General features: G+C 39.3%; 1 protein-coding gene across 1 annotated transcript in view; it reads right to left on the bottom strand.

Annotated features, from left to right (window-relative positions):
- Positions 1-3,992: 3,992 nt before the first annotated feature.
- NIPA1 (NIPA magnesium transporter 1) overlaps positions 3,993-17,875 on the bottom strand; it is a 50,066-nt gene continuing 36,183 nt past the window's right edge. Inside the window, exons 4-5 of the mRNA XM_055571829.1 lie at positions 11,954-12,114; positions 3,993-9,805 (exon numbers count right to left, since the gene is read on the bottom strand). Of these exons, the coding sequence (XP_055427804.1) occupies positions 9,294-9,805; positions 11,954-12,114 (673 nt within the window). The 3' untranslated portion in view covers positions 3,993-9,293. The remainder of the gene's footprint in view (positions 9,806-11,953; positions 12,115-17,875) is intronic.

Here is a 17,875-nt window from a genome sequence, read left to right as displayed (position 1 = left end):
GCTTGTTTAGGACTGTAGTCTCATTGGACTATTATCTAGACTGCACAGTCCCTGACTACTCTGGTTTTGGTAACTATGCAGCTTCTAATTTAAAAGCTTTTAATCTTCCCTAAACTTGGCAACCAGACAACTGTCCTTTTAAAAATTGGCTCAGAGGAACTTTTTTGTTTACTTTTTTGGTCTCACCTGTTGTATCTAGAGGACATGGTCAAATAAGCAATTACTTTGACTATTGAAAGATAGTTGACAAGCTGGTCTCTAATGATGCAGTAGAATGTTAAAAATGGCTATAATTCTGTACCCATCCATGTGCCCACACATTTTGCAGGGTGCCTTTGCAGTTCTACTCCATCCCAACTCTGCCTTAGCCAAAAATGTGGTGGTTGCCAGCCTAAATCATGATAAGAAGCGTGGATTAGTTGGCTGGAGGAGACCAGGTGGAGCAGAGCACCTTGCAAAGCCACCTAACTGACCCAGAGAATAGACATAGGGCCAAGTTGGTTGAGGTACACAAAACTGTCCTGTTGACCCGTAGATACATGAGAAAGAATAAAGGAATCTTCTATCAAGCCACTCTTTTTGACATGAATAAGTATGTAGCAATAACATAAATTCCAACAGGTACCTCTAGGAGGTAGGTGGCTGAAATGGAAGCAGTGGCTAGTTCATATGAGCAAAAACGCTTTGAAACTATGTCGACCTAACAAATTTGCTCGCGCCTCTTTTCTGCCAGTATTGTAATCATACCAACTAAATCCTCTCTCATCACTGTAGCTCACAGACTTATCTCAAATTCATTATCTGAACTCACCACACACCTGACACTTATGTCTGCACGGTGTATTATTTTTATAAGTATATGTAATATTCCCTGCTAATGTGATACAAGCTCCTTAAATGCCCAGATAACTTCTTCAGCACCTGATGATGCACATCTTATATATCAGAAGTGTTCAAACATTGATCATGAGATATTTTTAAACTTTTAAAAGTTGAATGCGTTTTCATATACTGCTAGTAGGATTGTAAAATGGTACAACCTCCGTATAAAACACTTGGGCAAAAAAAAAAAAACAACACTTTGGCAGTTTCTTAAAAAATGAAACATACACCAACCATATGATCCAATGATCCAGCTGTTCAACTTCTAGGTAATTTTACCCAAGAGAAATGAAAGCATATACCATTAAAAGATTAAATGAGTGTAATGTGAATATAAATGAACATTCAATAAGTTTTATTTATAATAAAAAAATAGAAACAATCTAAACATCTGTCAACAGATGAATGGATAAACAACTATGGTATGTCCATATAGTGGAATACTACTGAGCAATAAAAGGGAATGAACTGTTGATACATGCTATAATATGGTAGCATGTCAAAGTAATTCTGATAAGTGAAAGAAGCCAGACCAAAGAGAGTATATATAGATTGTTACATTCATATAAAATTCCAGGAACTGGATGGTAATATATAGCAATAGAAAGCAGATGAATGGTTGGGAGTAGAGGGGCCAAGGAAAGCAGACAGATTACAATGGGGTAAAAGGAAACTTTGAGAGTGATAGGTATGTTCACTGTTTTGCTTGTGGTGATGCTTTCATCATATGACATCATATATATTAAAACATACCAAGTTGTGTATTTTATATATGTGAAGTTTATTGCATGTCAATCATACCTCAATAAAACCATTAAAATCTACTTTTGTCATTGTTATAGAAGTATAGGCAAGATTTATTAAGTACTATTTTTTAAAAATCATGAATTAGTAAATCAAAATTACTTCTCATATATAAATTATCCTTCAATTACTCTCCTGTGTTTCGGTTTTGTTACCATAGATGTCAGCCAGAAACATGAGAGTAGCATTTCAGATAATCTTTTAAATTTAGCTCAACCCCCTATTAGTAATTTTACCCTTTACACTGAAAAGTAAATAATGACATTCTCTAGCATTTTAATAGTTTATTATTATATACATTTTTCAATTAATATTAGTTTACCGAAGGCCATAGATAACTGACACATGCAGTAGGCATTTTCTAATACATTTGTTGGAGGAAGAGGGGAGAGCTCTCTGAAAAAGTAATAACTTGAATTTTGGGGTAGAACACTAGGATATTTATTAAAAGCCAGATGTTGGCTTTTTTATATTTATTTTAATGAGCATGTGACACTGTTAAGAAATAACCACAGAATCCTTCAAAACTTGTACACATCTGTGTGTGTGCTCAGTTGCTAAGTCATGTTCGACTTTTGCAACCCCATGGACTGTAGCCCACCATGCTCCTCTGTCTGTGGGATTTCCCAGGCAAGAATACTGGAGTGGGTTGCCATCAGATGCTGGCTTTTAACAGTTGCTTCACTTGATGAAATGTTGAGTGGATCAGGTGGGGAGTATTATGGCCCCCCAAAGATATCTACAGTCCTCATCCTCAGAACCTTGTGAGTATGATTAAGTTAAGCATCTTAAGATAATCCTGGATTGTCCAGGTGGGCCCAAAATAATCACAAGGGTCCTTGTAAGAGGGAGGCGGGGGTATCAAAGAATGAGATATGACAGTGGAAGAAGAGAAACATAACGGCTTTGAAGATGGAGAAAGGGAAACACGCCAAAGAATGTACATAGTCTCTGGAAACTGCAAAAGGCAGAGAATAGGTCTCCTCAACTGCCTCTTGAAGGAATGTTATCCTGCCAACATCTTGACTTGAGCCCACTTAAACTTGTGTTGGACTTCTGACCCTTACAACTATAAGACAGTAAGTTTGTGTAGCTGTAGATCACAGTTTGTGGTAATTTGTTAGAGCAGCAATAGAAAACCAACAGTGAATAAACATGCCAAAATAGGGGAAGAACACTGAGATCCTCCAGACATCTTCACCCAAAATAAAACGATTCCATTTTATAAACAGACAACCTAATTTGAGCTTCCTCCACCTTCCAGCCCGTTATCTCAATTATTTTACATGGATCTGTTGTGTTTGTTATTTGATTGGCATCTCTCCTATCCTGCTTGCCATGGCACAATTCCAAACCCCACACTTACAAATTTCTTCAGCTGGAATTAATACCTTTTTTCTTTGAACTGCTAATATAGATACAGGTATCTGTTTATTTCTCTATTTCTTGACTGTGCCTCAGCTTTCCAAAACAAAAAGTCTTTTTGAAACTACCTGTGATATGAGGTTAAAAATATGGTGTGATTAATATTACATCAAAGATGCTGGCATGTGATGTCTAAAGGCCAACTGACAGGAATATAACTCAACAGAGGGAGTGGAAACTGGGGAGCACATCGGATTTTCTATACTCCTCAGATTCAGATATAGAGCTCAGGTTCAATAGTGGTATACTTGGCTACCAGCTACAACTAACAGTTTTGTAATAGTAACCAACCCAGGCAAGTTTTTGAAGAGTTTGGCACTTACACATTTCATCCCAAAACCCTATGTAGAAAGAGTTATCCATTTGGTGGTTTCTTAAAATGTTTTTTCCTGATTTCTATACAGATATACTGTGATCAAAATGTGAGTAATTACATCTTTTTGGATAGAGCCTAAGGAAAAGTATTTTGCTCGAATATTTTTTTTCATTCAATAAAATTACTTTAGGATACTAATAAAGATTAGTGACAAGATTTTTGATGACAGTATTAAAATGTGTTATGATTCTCAAATTTTCAATGTATTTAAAATGTGTTATATACCTCAAAAACATGTAAAAGACATTAACATGTTAAAATACAAATGGTTTTCTTTAATACATCATTTCATTGTATCAGAAGGTAGTCACTGGGTGGTGAATTCCTTCACACATCATAGATTTGCGTCCTAAGATATGCATGAGTGGGCATTTTACATCCTGATGGAGACCTGGGCTATTTGTTTCTATGAAGAAAATGGGAAGCACCTGATTGAGAAATTAAGATGATATGGAACCTGAGACCACACAAACTTCTCATGTAAAGGGCAAAAAAGCAACGAGTGTTCAGCTAGAAATAAGTTATTTTATTTTAAAACACATACATATTAATAAATATTATTGGAAAACTTAATAAATAGCCTTTTATTTACATAAGGCAATTACAACATGCTAGGACTACTTCTATAAAGCAGAATATAAGCAAGTATTAGTCATTGACAAATATGTGTGTGTGCCAATTGGAAGCTCTCCTGATACATTTACATGAAAAAAATTTTATGCAACCAACCAACATTTTACATTTTTTATCTAGTTTTATTCCTCTTTCACAATTATATTCCCTTTTACAAGAAAGTTATTTAAAGAGGCAAAAACACTCAGGAATTCTACTGAAAAACAGTACTCTTAAATTTTTCCAAAGTGTAAAAACACTGACATGAGGTTGGGGTTGGGGGCAAATTATTATGGTCTGACAAACAAAGAGATTCTGCGCTTTTCAGTGTGGCCCTTGGCACTAATGGTCTGGGGGTTCCTGACATCCACCTGGTGTCAGGTAGTTCATGGTCAGGGTTGAGCCGCTCGGAAGCAGGAAGTTCAGCATCACCCATTACAAAGTCAGCACAACAGAATTCATCTGGTTTACAGGTCATTGATTCTTCTGCAGAACATACACCTTTGTGGAATGTCAAAGAAGCTCATCACACCATCAGAATGTGATCTCTCAGTGCAGCTCTTTAAAGTCCTTGTTTAATTTCCATATTTTACAACAGAATATATAAGACCCTTCTTTTTAAAACAAAAAAATAAAGGAAAATTAAAGCTTCATAGAATCATGCAAGCTTTACACCCAGTGCTTCCTTTGCTTACTCAGTGCTCGAAGTTGCATGGTCCCGAGCAGACAGGCTGCCCAGTCCATCACTCCCAAGGAGTCCTGTACATGCCCTCTGGTCTGAGGTGACCAGCATATGCTAAACATGCAAGCGCTCTTACACAGATATGGAGACCCATCCCACCCTTTAGAGGTAGAGAAACTGAGGCACAGAAAGGTTAAGTGACTCACCTACAGTTGCACAATTCAGAGGAAAATAGAGAAAATAACAAATAAATCCTCCCGGCTCATGCTCTGGGGCCTAGACTATGCTTTTTATCATATTGGGTACATTTGAAATAGATGTTTATTTACATGATCATTGTTCTACTGAGTATCAGCTTTTCACTAGACAGTATTTTTTGATGTAACAGAAAGTTACACTTTTTTTAAAATATAATTCTTTTGTTGCATTTAACAGCATGTGAGAAATATGTATGAAAATAAATGAGTTGTGAAACTGGGCCAAATTCTTGTTCCCATTCCTGTATTTCTTAATCTATTCAAGTATATGATGGAGGTATAAGAATCTGGCCAGATGTGAAAACTCACCTATAAGCTAAAGGATAGACCCTCAAAATTCATCACCAGTACAACTTTGAGGCGGAGGTGAGGAATACAGAAAGTTGAGGTATTTTATATGATAAACTGTTTTATGGTGTGACTGGTGTACAAACTGGTCTTTCTCTTCCCAACTCAAACTAACAGACCTTTAGCTATGATTATGAGTAAAACATATGAAAAACTATTAATAACACAGACATGTCTTTGAGAGGAAGGTCAATGCTAAGGAGTTAATGTTACATTTTTGGTCCCTGAGAAGGTAGAACACCAAGATTCCATCAAATCCTGCTTGATGGGTGAACTATTTCCATGGTGTCAGACACAGTAAGGACAACTTCATCAGACCACTGGAGCCAACTGGTCAGTCATGAACAGATCTAAACTAAAGCTTCTTCTCTCTGCAGGTTCCTACTCAGTCCCAGGAATTCTAAGTCAGGATCAAGCAGGCATCAAAGAAGAGTGATGGGCAGAGCTCTGCAGATTGCTCTTCTGCGTTAGTTGAGAAGCTCAGAAAAGAGAGGTATCATCTCCCAATAAGAATTAGGCAGCCCGACAGTAGCCTGTGACCAACAAACACCTCAGTCTCCGTGGACTCATCCACGCCTACAGACGGTGCATCTCAAGCACTTTACAGATGTCTAGGAACTGGCCTCTAGAAGTGAGCACAGTGTTTACAAAGAGCTGAGAGGTCAATGAAGAAGGAAGATGAGAGGTGACTGCCTACTTCAATAGTACTTTCTTCTGTCAGATGAGAAACCCAAAGAAAAACCCAAAGACCAATCTATTGACTACACCTAGAATCAACTTCTGGAAATAAAACTGCAGATAACAAATTGGCTTGAAAAGTAGGAATTGAAAGAATATTTCTTATTGCTGAATCAAGAGCAGCAAAGTGTATTTCACTAACTTTCTAATGTGAAAAGACCATAATAACATCTGAGTGATGATACCCCCTGAAGACCCACCTGTGGGGAGTTCTTGCTCCCCACGTGGCAGTGGGGAGACTGCCCTTCCTCTCTGGATTCTTCTTTGCAGAGATGGAGCAGTCCTATAGAACAGCAAAGTACTCAGGGTGATCTCGGTGCTGGGTTTGGGTTAGAATCCTTAATAGGCCCTACACTTGACCACTGAGCAGAACAGGAAGCAATCTTTTTAAATGCAAAGATTCAGAGGAGAAAACAAGGCATTGTCCAAGTAAGAGAGAAGAGACATGGCCTATTTAGATACCTATCCAGGTAAATGTGCAAGTTTTGATCACAAACATACGATTTTACAGGAAGCTTGAAAACAAATGGACAATTTTTTCCTTAGTTTTATCAAAGATAAAACCCAGAGAATAGCATAAAAATGAAAATGTTTACTTTTGGAAAGATCACTGTAAGACCTATTCCCTTTCTCTTTAAAGCTTTTATTTTTTTTAATTCCAAATAAATTATAAAAACACAGATTTGCAAAATAAATACTGTAAGTCAGAAGTTATATGCTGTATGTCAAACTTGAAAAGTAGGCTGTTAGACTGCTGGTCATGTCAATTACTTCCAGGCTACAGTCACACTTGGAATACAATGGATGATATGAATTGCATTCCACTGGAAGAAAAGCTGTGCATCCTACCAAAGTAATCTGCTAAACAGATATAAATTTGGAAGAGTCTAACTATTCACTATAACTTATCACCTTCAAGAGACAACAAGTTGTTTATACTTCAAGTTTTTATTTTACTAAAAAAAAAAAATCATAGGGAGATAATCCAGAAAATATCACCTCTAAGTATCTATGGAATAACCACGGATTAACTGCAATCAGGAACATCAATAGATTGATTTAAATAAACTAAGCTTCACATGTGAACTGCAACCAAAAAAAATGGTAATTTCCATGAACTTTCTTATGATACTTGTATAGCCACATGTATTTTTTGAATATCTCAACTCCTTACCTAGGAAACTATTTATACACCTACATTTTTAGAAAATTCAGTTCAATAAATTAAGCCCTGTATTCCTAAAAATACTGATGATAAAAAACAAACCTTCAAGAGTTGATAAAAAGAGTAATGGACTTCTGAGCATTTATTAACTATCAGTTACTATAAGATTTAGAAAATTTTTTAAATAATCTTGCTGCTGTTAGTTCACAGCTCACTGACAGCTCATGATCATCCAACGCACTTTAAATTCATAAGGGTGTTTTTTGCTCAATCCTTGTTTTATTTAGCCTCTTTATTCAACACTTTAGGGAACTATCCCTTAGGTCTTTAGAAATGTTCTTTTTATCTAAAAAAAAAATACATTTTTCTATTGACATTCCTTAGTAATTTTAACTGGGTATTATTAAATTCCATGTTCTACTTCACCAAGTCAATCCCATCACTTTACTCAATCTCATTTTTCAACTTGGCTTAGTTCCCTATTTAGACAAAACACTGCCCTGAGGACCGTCCTGGTGGTCCAGTGGTCAAGACTGCACTTCCACTGCATAGGGCACCGTTTCAATCCCTGGTAGGGAAATCCCACAATCTCGCAGGGTGGGATGGGGTGAACAATACTGCAGATGAAGTATATAGATATCTTGATGAATATTTGCGTCACTCTGTGCCTTGTTACTATTTCATACACATGGAAGATTACTATAGACAGGCAAATGACCTCTTTTGATCCAAATGCTGGGATAATTCATGGCTATTTTGCATTTCAGAAGTTTAATGAGAGATTGGGTGAGGGACTGCTGAGTGCTTTGTCATCTCAAACAACAGGGAGATGGTTAAACTGTTTTCATTTTTGCTAGAAATACTTTCTAAAACTATGTGTGTTCCAATTTGTAGCAAAAAAAAAAAAAAAACTTAAGCTTAATTGTGTCCTTTAACTTGTTCCTGAACTCATATGTGCCACTGAACAGTTACTATCTCATTTAACAGCCTTATTATCAACTTAAATAATTTCTTCTTAGTGGACACAATGCTTGCTGAATGAGAACATGGGTAAATTTAATACTGGATCCCAGTTATATTAGACTGAATACAAATAAAATACCTCATGCTACTTAGTCAATTGTCTTTCATTGGATTATAACACATGCTGAAAGGGTCAACTTACTCTAATGTGTCTTTCATCTTGATTCTCTTCCAATAAATAATATACTATAATTTATAACTGCTTTGAACATTTATACTTTGAATAGTGAAATACTAAAGTATAATCATGGAAGTTGCATTATTCTAATCTAAGAGAACACACACACAGTAATAGTCAAATTAAGTGAATAGTTCAAGTGATAAAGGCACTGAAATTGATTTGAGCTACTGAAAATCATCCTGCAAATGGAACAGTATATGATATCCATTCACTCTTCTCTCTCTGTTTCCAATTAAAATGTCTAGGAGTCAGGGGTAGGAGAGTCAACACATCAGAGGATTAAAAACAATTAAATGTATATACCTCTGATTTGGATGGAACACCTAAATGTCATACATGCTTAATGCAAAATAACAAGACTAAAGACACATTTACTGTAGAGTCAGATTTCAAGACAACACCTTCTCCCATTTCCAAAGTAAGCTTCTAAATAAGAATATCTGTTCCCCTGCAAACACTAACCAGAATAAGCCCATTCTATTTAAATAATGATAGTGTTTTAAAAGCAAAGAGTATTCATCAAAGCTTCCAGGTTAATGGCAATGAACATAAGATTCGTCTCATCAGAGAGAGATGACACTCAGGCAACCATAGAGCAACTTCAGAGAACGGAAGGCTGAGTCCACACTCCAGTGCTAAGCAACGCATCCTCATTCTCCATCAGCCTATTCATCATATACAAGCAACTCCAACACAAGCCATTTACTTGTGTAAATGTACTCTTCTACTTCACATCAAATTAGGACCAGAAACCATATCTTCTTTCTGTTCCTCAAGCCATACAATTTCCTTGTTACATCCTAGTCCGTTTTCACATTAGATTTGTTCATCTCCCCCAGGTTGAAGTTGAACTCTTTGAACACCTGTATAAGGACAATTCCAACGGAGACAGTGGTGAACCCACAGGCCATGCCCAAGAAGTCCACCAGACCCACGTTGCTCCACTCCCGGAAGAGGATGGCTGAGGCCAGCAAGACCAGCGTGGTGAACACCACGTAGTAGATGGCCCCAAACACAGAGGAGTCGAAGCACTCGAGGGCCTTGTTGATGTACCTGAACTGGACGATGATACTGCAGCCAAGCACGGCCAGGAGCACCAGGCACAGGCAGAGGGCCCGCTGACTAGATGGGTTGTTGTGGAAGATGTCTTGGGCAGCCAGCCCAATGCCCTTGGTGGAAGGCACGGTGAAACTCCCCAGCAAGGAGCAGATGCTGATGTAGACCATGATGTTGGTGGGCCCGTGGGCCGGTGCGATCCAGAAGATGAGCAGCAGCAGCATGAGCAGCACGATGCACAGATAGCCCACAAACACTGGAAAAGAGGGGGCACATAGTGACCGGGGGGCTAGCAGAGCAGCCCCCATCATACGCCCCACCACCTGCCCCTGCCCTCGTCACCAGGACACTCCACTGCTCCAGGTGTGCTTAACCAGACCCACTGAGCTCATTCCACAAAAATGTTTTCCCATCACTATTTTCACCATTAAAAAATTCATAGCTCCTACATATTACAAGTCAATAAATAAGTCTTCTATTAGTAATATTTTATAACATTAAAAGTCAACATATACACTATGAGATTTTTTCTTTTTCTTTTTTGCGCACACGGCATGGCACGCAGAACTATCCCCAGCAGGGATCAAGACCCATGCCGCCTGCAGCGGAAACACAGAGTCCCAACCACTGGACTGCCTGGGAAGTCTCAAGAATTTTTTTTAAGCCAGTCCACAAGATGGTCAATTCAACAAACCCTAGGCAGAGTACTCCTGTTGCGGGAGGGCAGGGAAGGAGAGTCATGTGGGGTCTTAAAGAACATGAGGGAAAACTGTGGGGTGTCTCTGGCTGTGGGAAGGACTGAGGGCTGCATGCAGAGGCCACAGGTCCTCAGGTGTGTACAGAGTTTCACACAACAAAAAATCATCAGATTCTCCTCACAACTTCTGAATGTCACCTTGGACAGGTAACTGAAAAATGTTTATAATAATCAGAGCCTAGAACCTGTTTTATGTATAAAACAAAGTAATTTGGCAAGCATTTAATATATATTGAATTTTTCAGTACTTCAAGAGTTATTTTCCATTTCAGAAGATCCCACTACTGGGAGTTTCCTTGTGGCCAGGTAGTTAGGATTCCAGGCTTTCCCCGACAGAGTCAGGGTTTAACCCCAGGTCAGGGAACTGAGATCCTGCAAGCTGTGTGGTCCAGCCAAAGAAAAATAATAAAAGAAGAAGAAGAAGATCCCACCAATGATGGCAAAATCCCAAGTGAGTCAATAAGACAACACCTCCACATCATCTGTTTTGCACCTGCCAGATTGTCAGCAACTCCACATATGCTGTGGGGTCTGCTGGCTTTAATGTATCTATTCCTGTGGCTATACTTGAGCATTCTATTTTATTCCAAAGTATTATTCTTAGGGCATTATGTTGACTGCTATTTATATGTACAAGGAAGTTGTATTTTCCATGAATTTCATTCCCAGATTGTAAAGTGGGTGCTAGGCACTGGGCCTGAGAGGGCTGGGTACCTCTTCCCCAAGGGTAAGGAAAAGGACCTTGGAGGTCTGCTGCAAGAGAAGATTTGGGAAGACACTACAGCTGAAAGCTGTCTGGGAGCCTGACCTATAAACAGGGGAAGAGGTAGTGAGGGGCAGAGAGAGCAGTGTGCACAAGGGTGTTATAAAATATTGCAAAAGTATGGGCTGAGTTTGTGGAAAAATCAGAAAAAACAGCTGAGTCTGAATGTGTAGCAGATTTCCCTGATGGTTCAGATGGTAAAGAATCTGCCTGCAATGCAGTAGACCTGGTTCGATCCCTGGGTTGGGAAGATCCACTGGAGAAGGAATGGCTACCTCCTCCAGTAATCTTGCCTGGAGAATCCCATGAACAGAGAAGCTTCATGGGCTACAGTCCGTGGGGTCACAAAGAGTAGAACATGACTGAGCAACTAACATTGAATGTGCAAGAGTTTCGTCTTTTGAGTCTCATGGGGATGGGGGTTGGGGGTGAGAGGGTGGTGATACCAAAAAAGGAATGAAAGAGAAACTAGGTAAAAAATATATACCAAAGAACAAACAAAAAACACATACCGAGCTCTATAGGGTCTCTAAAGATGAATTAAATCAGGCCTTGGCTCTCAGAGAGCTTCACAACAGAAGGAGGAACCAAGGCCTGGACACATGGTGGTCCTAAGGGAAACAACATGTGGGAGAGCCGCAGAACTGGCACGCGTTGTGCTATGGACAGGGAGGCAATGTCAACATACAAGGTCCAGTCCCAAGAGGCAGCAGAGGGCCAGGTCAGCAGGGCAGCCCTAGGGGACAGCTGTGGACAGTGGTGAGCAAAGAGGAACCAAGGGCCTGGAGGACAGACCACACAGCAGGGCAGGGCAGAGGGTACAGCTCCCTTGGGGAGAGCCACGATAGAGGCAGCAAGCTCTCTGGCAGTGAGGCCTGAGTTACCTGGATTGGTCAGCTTCTCCTCCAACTCAGCCTGAGTAGTCACACTCTCAGATTTCGGGGAATGGATAATCAGCACGACAGAACCCGCACAGCTTAGCAGACACCCCAACTTGCCCAAGATGTTGAGCTTTTCTTTCAGAAGATAAGAAGCTAAAATGGACCTTCAATTTTAAAATAAGAAATGATTAAATCAAACTATCTGACCTGTTTCTTCTCATTGCAGATGTTATTAAAGCTACCTTTTCTTTATAGTCACATTTTATTTTTAAATTAGTTTTTAAGTGTAGAAGGATTAGGAATTTATTGAAGTTGCTATTTCAATGCAAACAGGATTTTCATACCAATTCCATGCACAGCCAATATATAATGATACTCTTAAGTCATACTACGATATTATTTCAGTAGATATGAAATATACCAGGATAGAAAAATAAGTTTTATGACTGGCCAAAAATTACAATATTGCTTCCATATTTTTAAAAGTAAACAGTCCAAAAAAACTATGTTAAGTAGGATATTAAAGTTGTTAAAATAATTACAAGTAATTTATGATCAAAACACTTATGTTAAAATGAATTAAGAAAGTGCACAAAAAGGAAAAAATCAAAATGCTAACAGAAATTGAATTATGATAGAATCTGGGTGATTACTTTTAAAATGTGATCACATTACTTCTTTAATGCAAGAAAAAACATTCCTCATAAAACATCTATAATTTTAAGGCCGGTGATTTGTAGTTGTTCAGTTGCTAAGTTGTGTCTAACTCTTTGCAACCCAATGGACTGCAACATGCCAGGCTTCCCTGTTCTTCACTATTTCCTGGAGTTGGCTCAGATTCATGTCCACTGAGGCAGTGATGTTACCCAATCATCTCATGCTCTGCCGCCACCTTTCATTTTGCCCTCAACCCTTCCCAGCATCAGGGTCTTTTCCAGTGAGCTGGCTCTTCGCATCAGGTGCCCAAACTACTGGAGCTTCAGCTTCAGCATCAGTCCTTCCAATAAATATTCAGGGTTGATTTCCCTTAGGATGGACTGGTTGGATCTCCTTGCAGTCCAAGGGACTCTCAAGAGCCTTCTCCAGCACCACAATTTGAAGCATCCATTCTTCGGCACTCAGCCTGCTTTATGGTCCAACTCTCACATCTGCATATGATCACTGGAAAAACTTTGACTATACAGACCTTTGTTGGCCAAGTAATGTCTCTGTTTTTTAATATGCTGTCTAGGTTTGTCACAGCTTTCCTTTCACGGAGCAAACATCTTTTAATTTCATGGCTGTAGTCACCTTCCTCAGTGATTTTGGAGCCCAAGAAAATAAAATCTGTCACTGCTTCCACTATTTCCCCTTCTGTTTGCCAAGAAGTGATGGGACTGGATGCCATGATCTTATTTTTTGTTTTTTGTTTGTTTTAATTAATTTGAAGGATAATTGCTTCATGGTATTGCATTGGTTTCTACCAAACATCAACATGAAACAGCCATAGGTTTACCCATGGCCCCTCCCTGATCTTATTTTTTGAATGTTCAGTTTTAAGCCAGCTGTTTCACTCTCCTCTTTCACCTTCATCAAGAGGCTCTTTAGTTCTGCTTCACTTTCTAAAGCTGGTAATAGTGTTTCTTAGTTCCCTGTATATACTTTGAATTGGGAAACCTGGGCTTTTTCTAAATCATGGGATTGGTCATTGTCAATTTGCTACTGTCCATGCCAAAGGCACTCAGAGAATAGGAACATCTTATAGGGAGGACACACGAGACCCAGATATATACAGGACTATTTCCAATAATCATTTCACAGATAAGGAAACCAAGCCTCAGAAAAGATTAGCATTTAACCCAAAGCCACAAAGCTAACAAGAGGTGAAGCCATGGAGAGGTCAAAACTTCCATCTTTCCCTTACAGCACTTTGTGTCCCTGGTGCCCAGGGAGACCCAGCAGTGTAGTTGAGAAAAATAAGCAACATATTTGAAGAAACCATACGGGATGTTATAATACGCAAAGTGAAAGTGATGTCGCTCAGTCATGTCCGACTCTTTGCGACCCCCTGGACTGTAGCCCACCAGGCTCCTCCGTCCATGGCATTCTCCAGGCAAGAAGACTGGAGTGGGTTGCCATTTCCTTCTCCAGGGGATCTTCCAGACCCAGGGGTCGAACCCAGATCTCCCACATTGCAGGTAGACGCTTTAACCTCTGAGCCACCTGGGAAGCCCCACTATAATATGGAACTGGATATTAAATTGGGGGGCTCCAAATAGCTGCACAGGGAGGTGGAAACCACAGGAGTGGGAAGCTCCAAGAAGAAAGAAATAGCCTGGAGTCAGCCTGAGACAATGGGTGGGCCTATGATGGCAAGAGGGGAAGGGGCTGCCATGCATGAAAGAAAGGGGCAGGGACAATCCTGGACCATGAGGCCAACTCATCTTTTATTTCACTCTTAGTATTACATGAGTACAATTAAACAGTACTTTTATAAAATAGAGTGTCTAACAGAAAATTGGAGGGATACCCTTTCTCCTCTCTTCCTGGGCTGCAGTAACTTCAGCTTGCTACCTTTTGAGCCAAGATTAAACAAAAAGCATACAGAAGCTCTTTGACTTAAGTCAGGAGTCAACAGACTATGGCTGAAGGCCCAAGGCAGCCCTTCACCTATTTTTGTAAATAACATCTTACTGGATCACAACCATGTCCACACAGTTAGTCAGCTCTGTGGCTACTTTCTACCATGATGGCAGAGGCAAGCAGCTGCAAGAGGCCACAAGGCCCACAAAGCCTAAAATGTTCACCATCTGGCCCTGTACAGAAAAAGGTGGCCACTCCCAAAGTTAAATGATCTACAGAACTAAGCACACATCTACTTGGACAGTTGGCCTGAGATGGAGTGTTGGCATCAGGGTCACAACACAGAGGAGCTGAATCCTACCGGAGGGCTCCGGGGAGTGGAGCAAGGATGGGAGGGTGGAGTAAGGAGTAGTGTGATAAAAGGAAAGAAGGGGAAAGAAACTTAATGCCAAGAAGGAGTCAATAAACTATCTTAATAAACTTACAGTAATAGAAAGCAAACAAAAACATGCTGTAGAACTGACAGCAAGGCCTTGAAAATAAATCTGCACACTCTTGCTCATAGCAGCATTATTAACAATAGTGAAAATGTAGAGGCAAATCAAGTGTCTACTGGTGGATGCATGAACAAGTAGACAGAGCACAGAGGGCACAAGGGTGCCCTTCTCTCCACATCCTTGTCCGTACTTCAGTTCAGTTCAGTTCAGTCGCTCAGTCGTGTCCGCCTCTTTGCGACCCCATGAATCGCAGCACGCCAGGCCTCCCTGTCCATCACCAACTCCCGGAGTTCACTCAGACTCACCTCCATCGAGTCAGTGATGCCATCCAGCCATCTCATCCTCTGTCATCCCCTTCTCCTCCTGCCCCCAATCCCTCCCAGCGTCAGAATCTTTTCCAATGAGTCAACTCTTCGCATGAGGTGGCCAAAGTACTGGAGTTTCAGCTTTAGCATCATTCCTTCCAAAGAACACCCAGGACTGATCTTCAGAATGGACTGGTTGGATCTCCTTGCAGTCCAAGGGACTCTCAAGAGTCTTCTCCAACACTGCAGTTCAAAAGCATCAATTCTTCAGCGCTCAGCCTTCTTCACAGTCCAACTCTCACATCCATACATGACCACTGGGAAAACCGCAGCCTTGACTAGACGGACCTTTGTTGGCAAAGTAATGTCTCTGCTTTTGAATATACTTTTTGCTTATTTTTTATGGGTCATTCTAACAGGTGTGAGGTGTATCTCACTGTGGTTTTGATATGGATTTCCCTGACGACTAATGATATTGTGCATCTTTCTGAGAGGATAACAAGCAGGAAGGCCAGGGGTCTCCAAACGGAGGAAATAGGCCTCAAGTGTCAGACAATTTTTCTTTCCCTTAAGCTGCAAGAGGAAACAAACTACAAGTGTCACATTTTTTCTTGTAAAATTCTGTGTTGCCAAGACACCTGGTTCCACCTGAACCTAACTTGTCTCAAACCTTGAGCTAACCAATGCATTTTTCTTAGGGAAATGTTTTTCTTAAGCTATGTTAATGAAACTATGTATTTGCTTTGGAATTTGCCTTTCTTCAAAATAGTTTCACCTAAGACTAACTTTTAGCTGATAATAGCTCAACAAACCAGTATTCATATCAATTATTTTACGGCTGGGAGATGACATACCTCGTGCCATTCAATCTCAAAAATGCATACTGTGGGAGAGGGGCCTGGTGAAACTCCTCAGCCTTGAGGTGTCTCTCTTATCTGATTCATAGCTTTCTAACAGACATAAAACAGCTTGCTGAAACTAGCAAGGTGGGCACTCTCCGGCCCGCTTCTGATGTTTGTGTCAGAAGCTTTCCCTGTCCCTTTCCACTTTAATAAAACTCTGCTATACAAAAGCGCCCGGTCCCTGGTCCTGAAGTTAAATCATCTTCTTCAGAGATCACGAATCTGACACCATTAACCGAAAGCTATCATTTTCATGTACCTATTGGCCATATGTATGTCTTCTTGGGAAAAATATTTGTTCACTTCTTCTGCTTAATTTTTAAATCAGATTTTTTATGGGCATTTTGCTATTGAGTTCTTTATATAATTTGGATATTAACCCCTTATCCTATCTATGATTTGTAAATTTTTTCCCATTCTATAAATTGCCTTTTTATTTTGTTTATGGTTTTCATTGCTGTGGTGAAGCATTTTAATTTGGTGTAGTCCTTCTTACTTACTTTTTTGCATTTGCTGCCTTTGCTTTTGATATCAGACCCAAAAAATGTGTAACACCAATATCAAGGAGCTTACTCCTTATGCTTTTCTTCCAGTTTTTTGGGTTTTTTTTTGGTATGGTTTCAGGTCTTAGGTTTTGAGTTGATTTTTGTGTACAAAGTAAAATAGTGATCTAGTTTCATTCTTTTATATGTGGACTTTACCAATTATCAGGAAGAGACTATCCTTTCTCCATTACATATTCTCGATACTTTTGTCTTAATCGCCCATACATGTGTGGGTTTTATCTGGGTTCTCCATTGTGTTTCACTGATCTATATGTCCATTTTTATGCCAATACCATATTGTTTGTATTACTATAGCTGACAATATAATTTGAAGTCAGGAAACGTGATGCCTCCAGCTTCGTTCTTTCTCAAGATTGCTTTGTCTATCTTTGTCTTTTGCAGGTCTACACAAATTTTAAGATTGATAGTCCTCTTTCTATGAAAAAAATGCCACTGGAATCTTCATAGGGATTGCACTGAATCTGAAGTTGCATTGGACAGCATGGACATTTTAACAACATTAATTCTTTCAATGTATAAGCATGGAAGACCTTTGCCTTTATTTGTGTCTTCTTCAATTTTTTTCATCAATGTCAATGGTTTTTAGTGTATAAGTTTTGCTTTCTTAGTTAAATTTATTCCTAGGTATTTTATTATTTTTGATGCAACTGTAAATTGTTTTCTTAATTTTTCTCTGATAGCTCATTCTTAGACTGTAAAAACATAACTGATTTTTATACACTGATGTTTGTATCTTGAACTTCATAGATTTATTTACTAGTTCAATAGTTTTTTGTTAGAGCCTTTAGGATTTTCTATATTATCTCCAAATAGGAATAATTTTACTTCTTTCTTTCCCATGTAGATGCATTTTGTTGCATTTTCTTGCCTTCCTCTGGTTTAATTTTCAGTATTATGTTGAACAAAAGTGGCAAGAATAGGCATCCTTGTCTTGTTAATGATCTTAGAGAGAAAGCATTTGGCTTTTCACCGTTAAGTATGAAGCCAGCTGTGAAATTGTCATATATGACCTTTATTACATTGCAGTATGTTCCCTTTGTACCCAGTTTGTTCAGAGTTTTTATCATGACTAGATATGGAATTTTGTCAAATG

Source organism: Bubalus kerabau, chromosome 3 (assembly GCF_029407905.1).
Source record: "Bubalus kerabau isolate K-KA32 ecotype Philippines breed swamp buffalo chromosome 3, PCC_UOA_SB_1v2, whole genome shotgun sequence".
In the NCBI taxonomy this organism is placed as follows: domain Eukaryota; kingdom Metazoa; phylum Chordata; class Mammalia; order Artiodactyla; family Bovidae; genus Bubalus; species Bubalus kerabau.
Note: the sequence above shows the minus strand (reverse complement) of the source record. Positions and strands in the feature narration are given on the sequence as shown.